The sequence below is a fragment of the Euprymna scolopes genome, chromosome 45 (assembly GCF_053919585.1).
Source record: "Euprymna scolopes isolate OS-2025 chromosome 45, ASM5391958v1, whole genome shotgun sequence".
In the NCBI taxonomy this organism is placed as follows: Eukaryota; Metazoa; Mollusca; class Cephalopoda; order Sepiida; family Sepiolidae; genus Euprymna; species Euprymna scolopes.
The window spans coordinates 474,486-492,910 of record NC_136526.1 but is presented as its reverse complement, the minus strand read 5'-3'; the positions used below and the strand labels follow the sequence as shown (position 1 = coordinate 492,910).

The window sequence follows — 18,425 nt, the reverse complement described above, 5'->3', positions numbered from 1 at the left end:
TTGTTATGTGGTTCAGGTTCACTGGTTCATTACTTTAGATTGTTCATTTTTTCTGTTAAGACAATAATCCCACGGCCACCGTGATATAGCCGCGATAATACACTCTTAACAAGACGGTGTAAAATTCTAGAGTTATCGAACTTACTTTCGACTATAAGTGCCTTTTGTTTTATTTTCTCACGTTTTTTTTTATTGTTTTCTTTATCGATTTCTGATTGTTCATTTTAATCCGGCGGTTTCCGTCGTCCGTCGGACGCTGCCGAGCAAAACTCACGGAAAAACGGGCTTTAAACTGCAGAAGTACCATTATAGTTTTGTATAATATATTTTGGTACTCCTTGGGCGTTGAGTTCCAGCATAAAAACCACGCGTCGCTCCCTTTTGTGTTACGTGCGCTTTGCGGCAAGCGCACGTTACGTAACACCTTTTTTTTTTTTTTTTTTAAATACTATTAAAAACCCGCCGAATATATGTCAACCTATGTCACGGTAACATATATTGAGCGGGTTTTTACCAGTATTTTATCCAGTTTTTTTTTTATTTATAACACCTTTTTCCAAACTTACCGTGTTAAAGAGAGAGTCAGACGCCATCTTGAATTTTCTAATACATCGGTAAACACTGTATGTTTTTCGAGCTGAATAAACATGTTACATTGAATAAAAACACGAAAAATATATCCAGTTTGGTAGAAAAGTAACTTATTTTGCCTTTGATAACATTTATTTGTTATATATTTGTTTTTTGACAACTTTTTCGAATCTATGTGTACAGTAATACAAACCCAAACTTTTTTTCAAAATAAATAAATAATGTGACAAATAATCGTTTAGTTACTACAACGTCAATAAATAAAAAATGTTACGTGCGCTTGCGTCAGGAAGGGAGCGTCGCGTGTTTTTTTATGCTGGTCGCCATGGAACTCAATGCCCAAGGAGTACCATATTTTTTGTTAACTTTTCAGATACATCGCATTTAATTTCAATATCTTTAATAATAATATTTTTTAATTTTCTGCGAAGCTGCTTTTCAGGTTCACCCACCATTTTGAATTTTGACTGCAGGATTCGTTTAAACCACCACAAACAGTGAATTCGCCAAATCCTTCGGTTGGTTTATTATTTTTAAAACAAGACAAGCGAAAAAAGACTCGATAAAAGTAAGTATAATGTTCCTATTTACTTGCCTCCCCACGAGGGTAGAGTTAGACATAAAGTCGGTTTTTTATAGTGGGGGAAAAATCCAGCCTTCTCACAAATGGAGCACACTTGAGAGGAACAAAAATAAAAATTGTCTCAGTCAAATATTACACTGTGTGCTAATTATAATTTGGTCAATGTTAAGTTTCTTTCCAGCTCCCCCCACAACTTTAAAATGACCCCCCCCGCTCCTCCCAATGTAAAAAAAAAAATGTTTGTGAAATATTAAACGGTTCTTCTGCTCAATTAATGTCGGCACGTTACTTACGGGGGGAGGGGGGGACAAAAAAAAAACGATTAATTAAACTGCAGAAGCACCCGTTAAAAACTATACAAGTTCTATAACTGAATACCCCCTCCCCTAAAAATAGGTATTTGGTCAGTTTAATCAAACCATTAAAAAAAAATGAAAATATCAACAAAAAAAAAAAAAAGTTTGAATTGTACGCATCCGTTATGGAATGAAGTTCTCCGGAAAAAAATTTCACTTAATTCCATCAAGTAATTTTTTTTTGTTCTTTTGTTTTTACAGTGAAAAAAACATTTATTATGATACCGAGCACATTAACCCTAACCCGAAGTTCTCCGGGAAAAAAATTCATTTAATTTCATTAAGTATTTTTGTTGTTGTTGTTTTTTACAGCGAAAAAACAATTTGCTATAATACCGATCAAAAGGTTCAATTTTTAGGAAGAAAAGCTAGTATTAAAAATGGGGAGGGAGTGTTGGCGCTTTCAGCTGAATTATCTCCCGGTGGTATGTTAAAAAATTCAAAGATGGCTGATTTCAACGCGCTGTCATAAAAACATGTTCTTCTATTTGAGGTGATTGGTGCTTGTTAAGATACAGACGACAGATTTTTTAAAAATATGTTGTTTTATCTCACTGCTGATGCAATTCTCTATCTATATAAGAGCCAGGTACGTCAAAGGATGGAATACTGTTGCCACATCTGGGCAGGAGCTGCTAGAAAGGACTTGTCCTGCCTTGATAGAGTTCAAAATAGACTTTGTAACCTCGTAGGGGATGTCCTTTTCTCTTCGATGCAGCCTCTATCTCACAGAAGAGATGTTGCGAGTTTATCTCTGCTGTATCATTATTTTCATGGAAAGTGTTCGACTGAGCTGGTACCTCCTTGCCAAACTTTCACAAGAAACACTCGTCTAGCAGAAAACACTATCAATAATTTCCCCCAATCTTTATCTGTGCTTAAAACTAAACGTAGATTCCATGAACAAAGCTTCTTTCTTAGAACTGCACGTCTGTGGAATTGTCTTCCGTTTTACTGCTTTCCAGCTGACTACAATGTCTTCAAGTTCAACGTAAACAAGTTTTTGATGAGCCGTTCCACTTGTTAACAAATTTACCAAATTTCCATTACTAACGATTACTATATTGTCCAATTGACTACTTTACACTCTTAACCCTTATCCTCGAGTGGTCTCTCGGCCTTGATAAGTGTTTATGCCCATGTAAAAAAAAAAACAAAAACAATATTAAGTACTTAATTGCCGTGTCGAAAATAGTAATATATCCAAATATTATGAAAAATCGTTGAGTAGAAAGTTGTTTATAGTTAAAAGTAATTTTTATGGAAAATTGAGTCAAATCACATTTTTCTTAGACATTATAAAGTAGACAATAGGAGTCTAAACGCAAGGGAGATAACTCTGAAAGGAATATTTTAGATTACTTGTTCATGGCTGCAATATTTGTTGCCTATAGCAATAGACTTTTTTTTTTTTTTTACTAAAAACACAATAGCAGTTCTACTTGATAAATTTTCGCAATTTTTGGATATGTTACTATATCCAACATAACAATTAAGTGCGTAATATTATTTTGGTGCTTGTGCAGTTTACCAAACACATTAAAAACCGAAGATATTGAAAAAGAGCTATATTGTACATAGTCGTTATGGAATTAAGTTCTCATAAAAAATTGCTTAATTTAATCAAGTATTTTTTTTTACACAGAGAAATCAAATTTTCATGAGATCGATCGTATTACATGTCATCTTGGCTATTTGCGCAGACAAGGAGGAGGGTGCCGTTAAATGAAAAAAGTGATTAACAAAGGACAGAATGAACAAGGGATTTAAAAAGGACAGATAAACTCTGTAAAATAAGTGAATAAAAACTAAAATAGTTATCTAGGTATTTTTCTGCCCATGTTTCAAAATAATCTCGTCAAATTTTGACAAACGTTAAGTGTTAATTAGAGTTCTCTCCCTTGGCATTCTCCTCGTCCATGGAAATATATAAGATGATGGTGATATGATTAGTCTCATTAAAATTTGATTTTCCTATGTGAAAAGAAAATACTTAATTGAATTAAGCAATTTTTTTTTTTCGTGAGAACTTTATTTCATAATGGGTACATACAATATAGGTTTTTTTTTTTTTTTTCAATATCCTCGTTTTTTTAATGTGTTTAATAAACATCACAAGCACCATTGGGTGCTTGTTTAGATATAGTCGACAAATCAGTTTTTAAAAATGTGTTGTCTTAAGCAAAAACAATATTACATACTTAATTGTCATGCTGAAAATAGTAATATATCTAAAAATTATGAAAAATCAAGAAAAAAATTATTTATAGTTAAAAGTATTTTATGGAAAATTGGGTAAAATCGCATTTTCCTTAGACATTATAAAGTAGACAGTAGGAGACTACATGCAGGGGACATAACTCCGAAACAAATATTTTAGATTACTTGCATCATTACTGCAATATTTGTTGTCTATAGCGATTGACTGTTTTACTAAAAACACAATAGCAATTGTTCTATTCAATGACTTTTTGTAATATGTGGATAAATTACTATTTCTGATATGACAATTAAGTACATATTGTTTCTTTTTAAAACAGTATATTTAAAAAGTCGATTTGTCAACTGTATCTTAAGTACAATTTATGATATGTTTTTTTATTCAATTGTAAGGTTAAAGTATAGAATAGGCACAAAACACCCTTCCCTCCCCATGTTAAGAATGGCTTTTTAAATAATAACATTGTTTTCAGCACAGATCAATAAGGGCACTAGTACTATTTTTTTCTGCCCATGTTTCAAAATAATTTTAAAAAACTTGTAAATTTGAAAAACTTGAAAATCTGAAGAAAAAAAAAAAGAAATGATGGAGTTATCTCCCTTGGCACCCTTCCCTTCTCATCTGCGGAAATAGGCAAGATGGCGATGATACAATCGATTTTATTAAAATTTGATTTTCTTCTGTAAAAAAAAAAAAACCGAACTTGATCAAATTAAACGATTTTTTATTTTATTATTTGGATACTGCCCCCTTTTTGGGGGAGCTAGTTTTCTCAAACATTAAAAACGATGCTTTCGTAGGGAAGCAAATAAATAAAATGGTAGAAAGTGGGAAGCTTAACTGGCCTTCGGCCAGATTTAAAAAGCAACGTTCATTTCTTTGCATGCATGATTCTTAAGTTAATTACCAACTCATTATTTCACTATCCACTATAGCGTAATGGTTAGCAGGGACGACTAATTACCCTATGTTTTTTTAGTTCGATCCCACCTCTCTCTCTCTCTCTACCTTTCTTTTTATTTTTTTATTCCGTGTTTGTGCCAATATCCTCCACCCGTGCAAAAGTTAATTACCAACTCTTTTTCACATTCTTTTCCTCCTCTTGGCGGTACGGATTCGAGCCTGCCTGCTTACTACCACTTACTTTTTATCAATACACACCTCCAAACACTCGGGCAATGCCGAGCACCCCTGCTAGTCAAATATAAAGAAAAATCTGTATGATAAAAAAATGAAAATATCATATTCCAAAAATCACATAATATCTGTGCCTAAACCTAAACATAAATTCTATGAACAAAGCTTCTTTCTTAGAAGTGCACACCTGTAGAACTCTGTTCCATTTTCCTGCTTTCCATCTGACTACAACATGGTCGTCTTTAAGTCCTACGTGAACAAGTTCTTGATGAGCTGTTTCCCTTAAGTAATCCAATTTACCAAATTTCTACTACTAACGATTACAACATTTTCCCATTGACCATTACACTCGTTAACCCTTATCCTCGAGTGGCCTCTGGGCTTTGATAAGCGGTGACGCCTTTGTAAAAAAATATGATGGATTAGTTTTATTTTTATGAAGAAAATCATTTTTAATTCACTAGCAGAGGGGACGCCTGTCTTTGCCCAGGCGTAAAATACGCTTAAATATATTTTAATTTGTCCAGACTTTATATATATTAGGTACATGATAGAAGTTTTTCTTCATTTTTGTTTATTGCTATAAATGCCAATCTGAAGAAGCACCTTTTTTTTCTTTTTCTATGTACAATTACTAACCTTGTCATTAATGAATTCTGTTTCTGATTGGTTTTGTAAAGATTTTAGAGGGGGGATCAGTTTGCTATATAAATTTAACCATAACTGGTCACCGTCACCAATTTTACCATTTTTTTTCTGTCTACACTTATTGGGTGTGTTGCAAGAAATTTTGTTTTCTTTAAAGCCAATATTTTCGATTTTATAGTGTGGGATCACCTTTTTATACAAATTTAATGCAAAATGACCATCCATTTCTTGGCCAGTACAAATTTTCGAAAACTTAATCTACAAAGAAGTTAAATGAATTCTTGTTTTTATTTTGTCTATTTTGATAAAAGTAACAATTTTTGGTATTTTTCTTTTACTTTAACGGCAACTCAGAGTTCACTGTTAAATTGGCAACTTTTATAGATTTTTGGGGTATGCTGAAAACGAATATCACATTTAAATTTGGGGCAGAAAAGTAGTTTTATGGACATTAAGACCTTTATTATCCAGTGTAATTCATTATGCATTCACTGGCAGCCATGTTTTTCCCAACTGAACAAGTACTAATGTGTATGTGTTTACAAAATACGGCTCCCCATTTTAAGAATGGTGAACACCACTGACATTCGTTAATATACTGGAAAAAGAATGTCTTAATATCCAGAAAACTACTGGTCTAATCCAAATTGGAGTGTGATATTCGTTTTTAGCATACTGGAAAACTTATAAAAGTCATCATTTTAAAGGTGAGTTTTTTGGGGGGAGGGGGTTCTTTTATTGATGTTTCGCCCCCAAACAAGGCACAGGGCCACTTAGTCATGAGGGGCTACTATTTGGGAGCAAATTTGCAGGATTACTATTTATGGAATTGGGCAGATGTTCACATTACACTTGAATCAGGGAAGCAAGGGCCAAAGAATTTCTCATTCAACAGATTTGTAAATTCTATTTTGTTTACTATTGTAAACTAATAAAAAAATTGAATTATTTTTGCATTTGCTTACATATTTTTCTTTCATACGAAAAATAGAAATGTCTTAAAGTATGTGACTTGAATTTCTATAAAAATCCTGTTCCCTCCCCTAAATATGAAGCCGACTCTTAAAATTTCTTAAACTGGAGAGGAGGAGAGGGGTGTTTTATAACATACATGCACATTAGTACTTGTTCAGGTGGGAAAAATATGGCCGCCAGTGAATGCATAATGAATTACCTTGGATAATAAAGGTCTTAATATCCAGAAAACTACTTGTCTGATCTAAATTTAAATGTGATGTTCGTTTTCAGCATACCTGAATAGTAGTTAATATAAAGTAATATTTTTAAAAAATTGAAAAACAACAAAAGAAAAAAAAACTCATATTATTTGGATTCTTCAGTCTACTGTTCTCATCTTGAGTGTCATTTTCACAATATTTCGGTTGATATAACCTCTGGCCTTCTTCAGGTGTATTTTGTCAAACTCAGGAATAACGAATTCTCATCTCAAAATTTCAGGAACATAAAAGGAGCAGAAGTTTTTAGTTACATGTTCCATTATTGTACACAATAAAAAAAGACAAATAAAGTGGATGATCAGTTTATGTTAAGTTTATATACGAGCTGATCCCCCTTTTTAAAATCTAAAATATATTTTTTTATAATAAAAAAGTGGCATAATAGGTAATAGTATACACAAAGCAGAAAAAAATAGTCTTTAAAATGGGTCAAAACAAAATATGGGTTAATACAGGGTGTCCAAATATATTAATATATTCAGGGTGGAGCGATAAAGTTGTTACCCTATAGAAAACATCAAAACTTTATTTTAAAACTTTTATTGAAAAAATCGAGTCAGGTAACTTGATTATGTAGTAGAGTTGACATCTATTTTCCACAAGCATCACCGGGAATTCAGCAAATACTCGGCAGATGGCAGTGATCAGGCTGGATTTGGTGTTGTGAGAGATCATATTGGTGATGTTCTCAACGTATAACCAAATGAAGTAGTCCAGCATGTTCAGGTCAGGGGCAGGAGGGGGACAGTGAGGGAAGGGTACAAATTCGTAGCACTCCTTCTGAAACCAAACCTGGGTCTCTTGGGTCGGTGCCAAGTCCTGTTGCCACACCTAGGGTCTGCCAGCAGCCACCTGATTGCACCTGGGGATCACCACACTGTTCAGTACATTTAGGTACAATTTGGTGTTGACTTTCAAGCCGACTTGGGAGATGTGAGGTGGCATGATATGGCCCTCACTTGAAACTACACCAAAGGCCATAACTGTTGTCTTAAACTTTGTTGAGATGTGCACTCAAGCATTAAACTGTCCGTATTTGCATTTGTGACAATTCAGCAATGTATTTTGAGGGTGCTTGTAATGGTCCTGTTGTCATAACTTTGATTGGTAGAGAGCATGAGTTGTACAATGGCACAACTCCGATCTTGCTTGTTGGACATTGTGTCACTTTCAGACATGATAGAAGGCTCCTTTTTCTCTTGGGATTTGTATACAACTGGCCAACTAGTAGATGGTCTGCAACATAAACAGAAAACCGGTTTTCATCAAACAGAAATGGAGTCATGTCATCTTTTCTAGGTGACAACTCTATCGTTCCAACTTGTAATTGTAAAAAAAACTGTAAAGTTCTACTTCTAATTAAAAAGATGTTCTACATTTTAACACAATTATATGTATACCATATAACATTTTGCAGTAAAATACAAAATAAACAATTACCATATCTATTTGTGTATAAGTCGATATGCATTTTAAGACCAAAAATTGTGTCATTTAAAAAAAAAAATTTTTTTATTACATTTTCACCCCAAACAAGGCAAATTGCCACTTTGGTGTAGGGGGCTACTATCAGGGGCAACAACTACTTGGGTACTATGTAGGGATTTGGGCAGCAAGATGTTGGTTCGCATTACACTTGAACTTCTGCACGTCAGTACAGTTGGGGAAGTAGGGACCTGGAATGGAATTCCAGAGTCTAGTGGTTCTGGGGAAGAAACTGCTGGAGTAGAAAGATCTTTTACATCTAGGGATCTCTACAGTGTGGGGGTGGGATTTAGCAGCCTGTCGGGTTTGTCGAGGGTGCTCACGTCGTGGGGGCATAAGTGATTGCAGTTCGTCAGAGCATTCACCACTAAAATACTTGTAGAAAAGGCAGAGGGATGCAACATTTCGTCAATGGGACAGGCTGAAGCTTAGATGCCAGTTCAGGGCCTATCAGGTTTGTGACTCTCTTTTGAACCTTGTTAAGGAGCGAGAGACTAGTAGCAGATGCACCAGCCCAGATGTGACAGCAATACTCCATACATGGGCGAATGGTTGCCTTATAGAGGTACAGGATACTTTCGGGTGTTAGTAGTTGTCTAGCACGGTAGAGAGAGCCCACCTTTCTTGCAGCGGCCCTGACAATGCCTTCAATGTAATTGTTCCAACTCATGTTTCCTGTGAACGTTAGGCCAAGGAGTTTAAAAGATGTACTCTCAGATAAAGAGTCGTTGACCATTGCTATAGGTGGTAGAGAAGATTTCTTGTAATTATTGAATGAAACTAGTTTAGTCTTGGCAGCATTGAACGCGACCAACCACTTTTGTCCCCATTCCACCACAGATTGGAGGTCTTCCTCTAGTGTTTCTGCCATTTCTTTAGGTATTACCTGCATCTAAATCGACTATAAATTCTAGACAAGTTAAATGGTCTGTCTCATAGCTCTTTCTTGCACAGATAATTTCCTTTGTGGTGTTTTGTTTATAAGACATATTATAAATTGTGTTTTGGCATCTGTGAGCGATAATACCTGTATTTACACAAGTGTTGTCTATTCGATTTTCACATATATAACAAACCTGCTGCACACATGCAACGAACGCAAATGTTGCTAATCAAACATTCTGATCAATGACATGCTGTAGATTCCAGGTACAGTTACTGTTTTTAGACATAATTTATGCCACATATCATAATAACGTAAATGTATACATTGCACAAGCCGTAATATACCATAATGTGAACACATGCATTAAATGCCATTAAATGGTTTTATTAAATAATTGGCAATAAATAATTGCCATTAAATAATTGCCATTAAATAATTGCCAATAAATAATTGCCAATAAATAATTGCCATTAAATAATTGTCATTAAATAATTGCCAATAAATAATTGTCATTAAATAACTGTCATTAAATGATTACCATTAAATAATTGTCATTAAAATTGTTAAAACTTGTTGAACTTAGGGGAAAACGACATATTGTAAAAACTACATTTCCCAACCTACTAAAAACGTCATATAATCACCAAATACATCATATCGAACTTAGGCCTATAGCCACGTCTAGAGAGGGAACATTGTGAGAGCTATTCTATTATTAGGCCTCCCACTGGAAAACACTGCATGTGCCTACATGCTGGCAAACATACTGCAGTGGGGTTTGGAAGGAGTATGGTTAATTACTAGGATTACTGGTATATACCGAGTGCACAAATAAAATGGCATTTTCTATATTATGATCAAGCACCGAGTCGCTCTTTAACTACATTTCCAAAAACATTACCTATGTATAAGTCGACCCCAAAAAATAACCTTAAAATTGTCTCCCAGAAATTCGACTTATACACAAGTATATAAAGTATTTTAGAAGTTAATTTCAGATTAACATTAATTTAACATGAACTAACCCAGACCTGAACCACTAGGCAGTAATTATAACTATGGCCATGATGAGAGAATATTTTTTCATTATTTTGACTCTCAAGTATATATCAGTTAATATCTTATGTTTTTAGATAGTGATGTGGTTCTCGATTGATTAACTGACAAACTATGTCAGATATATACGTGAATCAAAACAATGATAATATTCTCTTGTCATAGCTCTAATGATGACCCAATTCCAAACCAGATAGCCTTTTAAAGTACATGTAACTGATTATTTCTGCGAGATAAATTTTTTTTGAGGGGGCGGGGGAGTATAACTCTACATTTTAAATATTTTTATGCTGAAAATGTTTACACTTAGTAAAAAAGTTTTCACTTTTTGGTCCCCCGACAAAAGGAGGGTGGACCTGTAAATTCACACTCGTTTGTTCATTTGTTCGTTTGTCTGCACTTTTCTCAATAACTACGCCTTGGAATTTTTTGAAATTTTGCACAAACATTAAACATGATATGTGTAAAAAAGTAACAGAACAAATTTTCCAGAAAACTCCGGTTGCTCCCTTCGGTTGGTACCTTTCGGTTAAAATGGGTAAAATTGACACTTTTGTGCTTATTAAAAAAAAATTGATGCCTTGGATTTTTATAAAACTTTCTGAAAAGTTGAAACTGATTTCTATATAATTTTGTTTGTCTATACTTCACAATAACTCTTGGGTGTGCCTCAGGGGCTCTTTTAGGGCTAATAAAAATACTCTCATTTTGGGGACTATTTTACTATATTTGTCCCAAATTTTCTGTGCATGTCTATTTAGCAGTTTTGCATGGTGCTGAAAATCAATGTTCAAATGTATTTTCCTCAAAAAATCAATGTTGAAACCTATTTCCAAAAAAGTCAATGTTCAACGGACATAGGTGAATTTACAGGTCCACCCTCTTTTTGCTAGAGGACAAATAAAATCGAAATGAATACTATTATAATATGAAATAAAATTGAAATATATTGTTCTGAAAATATATGGTATTATTTTGAATACAAAAGTTATGTTCCGTTATCACAAAACCATGATGTCTTCCATATAATAGCATCAGGTGATTTTGTGAAAAAGGGACATAACTCTTGTATCCACAATACCAGAAATTCAAAAGTAAAACGAACACAGGGAAAAGTAACATTTAAATGCACTTGATTAGCCAAATATTTTGCTTTTGTTTCATATTTTTATGATATGGAACTCTTCATATGACGTGCTGCTGTACAACTCATGTTCTCTAGCAATCCAACTTATGACAACATTGCCGGCACCTTCAAAATGCATCACTGGATTGCCATGGAAAATAGGGTGATGGAAACCGTTTCTGCTCATGGTTATGGTTTTTGGTGTGGTTTCAAGCAAGGGTCATATGGCACCTCACATCTTTGAAGTTGGTTTGAAAAGTCAACACCTGGATGTGCTGAAGAGTGTGGTTATCCCCTGATGCAATTAGGTGGGTGCTGGCAGATCTTGGGTCTGGCAGCAGGACTCTGCATCAACCCACAAGTCCAAAGAGACCCAGGCTTGGCTTCAGAAGGAGTGCTACGACTTTGTACTCTTCTCTCACTGAACCCCCTCTTCTCTCACCCTGAACCTGCTAGACTACTTTGTTTGGTCATATGTCAAAAACATCACCAACATGACCTCCTACAACATCAAAGCCAGCCTGATCACTGCCATCTACCAAGTATTCGCTGAACTCCTGGCACTTGTGGAAAAGGCATGCTTCCATTTCCGTCCCTGTATCAAAACAATGATTGAGGCTGAGAGTGATTGCATTGAATAGATGTCAGCTCTACTACATAATGAAGTTATCTGAATTGATTTTTTCAATACAAATTTAAAAATACAGCTGTAGTGTTGTTTTCTTTAGGGCAACACTTTTATCGTTCTATCCAGTGGAATATTTTGCCATTAATTTGAAAATTCATATAATAACTTTTTCTGTTGCTGTTGAATCTAAATTAAATCTGGAATCTTTATTTTAGTGCCAGCTTTTATGCCTTTAATTCCATTTCTTTGATTCTTTTTTGTTACGATGCCTGTTCTGTGTGTAATTTTGCTGATGTCTGAAAATCTACTGAATTGTCTTTTTGAAATCCTCCATTTTTATTCCGTCACTTTAAATAGCACATACATGTTACTACTGTGGTTCGGGCTGGGTAGATAAGGCAACTTTGAGTCGTCAATGAAAGCGTTCTACCATTCCGTTAGCAGAAGGATGATAAGTAGTTGTCACAATGTGGGAATTCCGATGGATTGGCAAAGGTCTCTGAAAATGTGATGTAAACTGGGAACCTCTGTCAGTGGTAAAAGTGATGGGTACAAAAAAATTAGAAGTCTGGTTCTCTACGAATGCATGGGATACAACTTTTGTGGGAATGCCGTGCAAGGAAACTGCTGCTGGTCAATAAGTGAAGTGGTCTATCATAGTGAGGAAGTAGCGATGACCAGAGGAAGGTAGCAGGGGGCTAACAATCTCAAAATGGATAAGTGAAAAACGAGCGTCAAGCACAGGGAAGTTGCCTGGGGGATGGATTTAGTATGACAATGTACTTTACTGTAGTTTAACAGGAAATACACGCTGGAGTTCATTGTCATATGTTGAAGTTCATATTAGGCCCCCCCCCAAAAAAAAAACGAGCTGTGATTAGCTTGACTGTTGCATGCCTATTGGGTGGGAGTATGAAATTCATTAGTGACCCCCCAGTTGCATGTAAGTGACCCCCCCCCCCAGTTGCATGTAAGTGACCCCCCCCCCCAGTTGTATGTATATTTATGTTAGGGGAGATGACGACATTAGGTTTTTACAATTCTTGCAGGGAGATGACTACGTCTTTCTACATACAGTGCTTGGAATTCCAAAATGGTCACCCATCTGGTACTGACCAGGTTCAACGTTGCTTAACTTTGGTGATCTAATAGGAACTGGTGTGTCAATGTGATTATGCCATACTTCATTTATTCCTGAACTATGTAGATCACCTGACACGATTTGCATGTCTTGTAATTTGGCCTGGAAATGGGTTATTAGGGCTAGGACAATAGCATATTCCTCTAACCTAATTTTTGACTAACCCACTTTACAAATATGTTTAACATTTTCTATTGTTCGGATTTAGATAACCTCAATTTTAATTTCATTTCATTAACACAATTGCATCATCACATTCCTTTTTCAATAACATTTCTTACAACGCATTCCTTTCCAATAACATAGCTGTATTATTTATTTTAACTTATGATTGGAATTCGGAATTCCCAATTCCAAACCTAGCTTCCCAGATTTGAATTCTCGGCTATCCTATCTCATATTTACTCACTTACAAGAACAGGCGGCTGTTCCTTAACACGTGTATGCATTGATATCTTAGATGCTTTTATATAGAGTGATATGGTTCTCGGTAGATTAACTGCATCTAACTGCGTCAGATATATACTTGATAGTCCAAACAATGAAAAAAAAATGCTGTTGTAATAGCCCTAGCGATCATCTACATATTAATAGGATAGTGTGTGTCTTATTTATTTATATCATGCTTAAATCATTTTTTTTCTTCTGAGTGAATGTTATTTAATTGTTATGACCTTCCATTTCTTGTAATAAATGATTTCACCAAACATTCTTCATAAGCTTGGGGTTCGGTTTCCATTATAGTTGAAGGAACTAAAGTTATATATATATATATATCCCGTACTTTGGGGTAATTGCGCTAACTAAAAAAGTGCTCTTCATATGCATGGTTGCCAAAAGAGCACTTTTAGCTAGTTGGTGCAATTATCCCGGACTTAGCGCAATTACCCCAAAGTACGGTGTATGTATATATATATATATATATATATATATATATATATATATATATATATATATTTGTGTGTCAGGTCATGTCATATGCTACTGGTACCATGTAACCCAGTACTACCTGCCTCATGGTCGGGTCACCAGCGACTAAACTGGTTCCCCCACCAGACTTGTTTGGTGAGGAGGGTGGCTAGTCTCCCTGAAGGATTAAAAACAAGACCTTCCAAAGGGCGAATGAACTCTTTTTCGGGGTTAACGGCCAACTAGCACCGTGTGTGTTTGTGTGTATGTATATGTGTTGGGGTGGAGAGGGCTCCCGTAAGCCATGGTGAAAGCAACCTTTCTAGGAGAAGCAAATCTCTGATTTAAAAAAACATAAAGCAGGAGACCAGTACCCGCATTAAGCTGGTCTGCAGTTTAACTTGTTGCTGGCTATCTTGCTCTTGCTTGTTGCTGGATCTCAACATTTTGAACTGAGAGAGAGACTTAGCTGTTGTACAAAGCTAAGACTCTGTAACATCATCTGTGTATAGATACTCCCTCAGACTATTAAAATGGACCTGTGGCGATGAAAGTCATTTTTGGGCTCATGGATTTTTAAGTGTCTGAGGGAGTGGCATTCGTCTGACAAGACGTTGCAATCATAATATATATATATATATATATATATATATATATATATATATATATATATATATATATATTGATCTTCATGAGTTTTAGTTTCGGTTTTGATTCAAGCTGTTGTACTCAAGTCATGGATATATTTTTTTATTTTTGAAATTATAGCTTTATAATATACTAGCGGGGGGGGGGTACCCAGCGTTGCTCGAGTGTTTGTAGGTGTGTGTGGTTGTTAATGAAAACCTAAGAATAAGCGAAGTAAAAAAAGAAAACATAAAAACGAATGTTAAAACTTAAGCGTGGGGGAGTAATCAAAACATAAAAAAGAACTAACGTAAGGCAAACGAACGATGTTAAATGTAAAAATTGAAAAAACAAAAGAGAAAACAGAAAAACGAACGTTAAAACCAAAAAAAAAAAAAAACACGTGAAAAATGGCTTAAATAAGCCTGTTTCAATATTAAAATTTAAAAAATCGGTGGGTACCTGGGTGTTTTTGGGTGTGTGTGGTCGGTCGGGGATGTTAATGAAAACCTAAGAATAAGCAAAGTAAAAAAAACCCAGAAAAATGAACGTTATGTGAAAAATGGCTTAAATAACACTGGTTCAATATTTAAATTTGAAAAATCGAAAAAAAAAAAAAAAGACATCTCACACCACGATTCGAACCCAAAACGTTTAGATAAAGACCCAACGCTCTAACCAACTTAGCTAACATGCAATTTAGTCAGTTCTTCAACTATTTAAACTAAATCAGGTCATGACGTCATCTGACGCATGTATAGAACCGGTCGTCGTCATGAGAGGATAGTTTTTGTTGACCCCCCCCCCCTGTAGAAAATTGTTGATTTTAGGGTGAAAAAATTAACGTTTTTGGACAATTTTTCGATATTTTTCAGGCGAAGGATGGAGCTTCAATATGATACCAAGTTTGTGAATCTTTGTTCTGTCTGTCGAAAGTTTTTAGCGGAGACACAAACACACATGCATACATACGAACACACATTTTTGCTTTTATATTTATAGATAATTGATAGAAAATTGACTTTATAATTATATATATATAAAATATCATATATCATTAAGCATATTTTACGACCAGACTATGCACTGGCTCCCTGCTAAGATAAATACTTTTGCATTTTTAACAAGAGCTACAATAATATCAAGGCATCTCCACTTATGCTGAACATGCACAGAATGGCAACATCAATATATTGCATATGAAAAAGTCTGCTGTGGAATTTCCCACTTGTTTTATATTAAACTAGCCTGGGTGCCCAGCGTTGTCCAGGTGTTTGGAGGTGTGTGTTTAGCAAAAAAAAAAAAATAAGTTGTCATAGGCAGAAAGGCTCAAACCCATACCGCAAAAGAGGAAAAGAACATGAAAAAACCCCTGATGTCTTTGCTGTTGCGTCCATCGCCAAACAGAAAGTGGTGAAGGTTTAAATTAAGGCTAGTCGATTAAAAAGAAGGGGTGACTTTCGAAAATATCGGTGAAAAAAGCGACCCCTCCATGTAGAAAAGTGCCCAGTTGAGAGTGAAGGAATTAATGTTTTTAGCCAATTTTTCGATATTTGTCGTTCGAAAGGTCGAGCTTCAAAACAATACCAATCTCAAGAAAATCCGTTGCTTCTGTTGAAAGTTTTAAGGCAGAAATACATACATACATACATTTAAACAGACAGGCGAGATTTATATAATAGATGTATATATGAAACTGATTCTCCACTCAAAGTAAAATAAAAAAAACTATTTGTTTTTATTTTATTTTTACAACTAAGATTTCAGGGTTATTTACATGTTCAATTAAAATCTCAGTTTTGTGGTAAAGGGAAGGATAGAAAAATACCAAAAATCGTTGTATTTTTTGTGTTTATCTCATTTTATTTCATTATTAGCATTTCAGCCTGGCATTGCCTGGGTGTTTGTAGGTGTATTTTGAGCAAAAAAAGAAAAGCGGTAAATCTTTTAAATTTTTACCCCTATTATGACCCCATAACATTGTTTTGGGCTCAAATTAAGTTATTAAGTTAGATCCATGTCCAAAGAACCTATATCTAAAATTTCAAGGTGTTAGATCCAAAATTGTTGAAGAAGTTTGGTAGAGTTCTCAAAAATCAGATCGTTGAACTTTGACCCCTTAACAGCCAAATTTCTGGCCGAAAACCGATCACAAAGATTTTCCCAGATCTCAGTACCCTGTATATCAAGTTTCGAGTCTGTAGACTTAAAATTGATAGAATTATTGTGTAGTGAAATGTACACGGACATACACACACACATTCAATTTTATAAATATATAGATTACTATGCTTCATTAATTTTTTTTTTTTTACAAAAACACTGGAAAAAAAAATGTTTTTTTAGAAAATATACAGAATAAAAATGCCATTGTTTTGAAGAATACAGATGTAAATTTGACACAGAAATTCACAAAAGACAATAATTTGTTATTCTTTATTAACCAAGTCTTTTTAATTTATTTCCAGAAACAATGGAGGCAAATGTGTTTTACGAAAACATAGCGTAAATATATCATTGTTTTGAATGATACGGGAATCTATATTTGACACAGATTTTTAAGAAATTCCCAAATGACAATGGATAAACCTTATCCGTGTGAGGTTTGTGGTTCATCATTTATAACTCCATCAAAACTAAACCGACACATGCGAAGTCACACCGGAGAAAAATCGTATTCTTGTGAAATGTGCGGCAAATCATTTTCACAGCAATCAAGTTTAAAAAGACACATGCAAACACACAGCAGCGACAACAAATTATATTCTTGTTACGTATGCGATTCAGTTTTTTCCGGAGAATCTGATTTAAAAAACCATATGCAATGGCATAGTGGCGAAAATCCATATACTTGTGAAATTTGTGGCTTGTCATTTTCGACGAAATCCAATTACAAAATACATGCCAGTGTACATACTGGTGGCAACCCATATTCTTGTGATATTTGTGGCTCGTCATTCACCAAAAAATCCTATGTAAAAATACACAAGCGAATACACACTGGAGAAAAACCATATTCTTGTGAAGTATGCAGCTCTGCATTTTCAGAGAAATCAATGCTAACCCGACATGTGCGCATACACACCGGCGAAAAACCCCATAAATGTGAAACATGTGGCTCAGCATTTGCAAGGAAATCTGATCTAAAAATCCACTCGCAAACCCATGCGAACGAGAAACCATATTCTTGTGGAGTGTGTGCGAAAGCATTCGTACAGCGAGCACATCTAAAGAGACACATGAAAATCCACACGAGTGAGAGGAGATCGTATTCCTGCGAAGTGTGTCGATCAGAGTTTTCAGCCAGATCACACTTGACTAATCATATGCGCAAACACAGAGAAAAAACGTATTCTTGCGACGTGTGTGAGTCGGTGTTTCCAGAGAAATCAACTTTAAAAGCACACCTGAAAAGCCACATTGAAAAAAAGTCTTGTAAATGGTGTGATTCCCATTCCCATTAGTAAACAACCTGATATTTTGGTATCTTTTGTATATTATTAAAATTGTATGTTATTAAAATCTAATGTTCAACACTTTTTTTTTCTTTTTTGAAGTAAAATAAAATGTTTTTCGATGATTTGAATCTGTTTTAGTACTGTAAAAATATTGCTTAGAAAATAGAATAAAATGTTTTATTTTTTGTTTTTTTTGGGGGGATAGAATACAATGTTTTTAAATGGTTTGAATCCATTTTGTTATAAAAATGTTTATTAAATATTTTGATAAAAAAATATTAAAACATTTTTCAAACTAGATAAATTTTTAATTAAAAAATGATTATAAACTCATT

At 34.6% G+C, this 18,425-nt stretch overlaps 1 protein-coding gene and 1 long non-coding RNA gene across 2 annotated transcripts in view; one reads left to right on the top strand and one right to left on the bottom strand.

The window, feature by feature from the left end:
* The window catches only part of LOC145269110 (uncharacterized), a 373,031-nt gene that overhangs the window by 348,070 nt on the left and 6,536 nt on the right, over positions 1-18,425 (bottom strand). The window lies entirely within an intron of this gene.
* On the top strand, positions 434-18,218 carry LOC145269106 (uncharacterized). The gene is made up of 2 exons (XM_080124700.1): positions 434-1,159; positions 17,101-18,218. Exon 2 carries the CDS (start codon positions 17,206-17,208, stop codon positions 18,094-18,096), a length of 891 nt encoding a protein of 296 aa, XP_079980826.1. The 5' UTR covers positions 434-1,159; positions 17,101-17,205; the 3' UTR covers positions 18,097-18,218.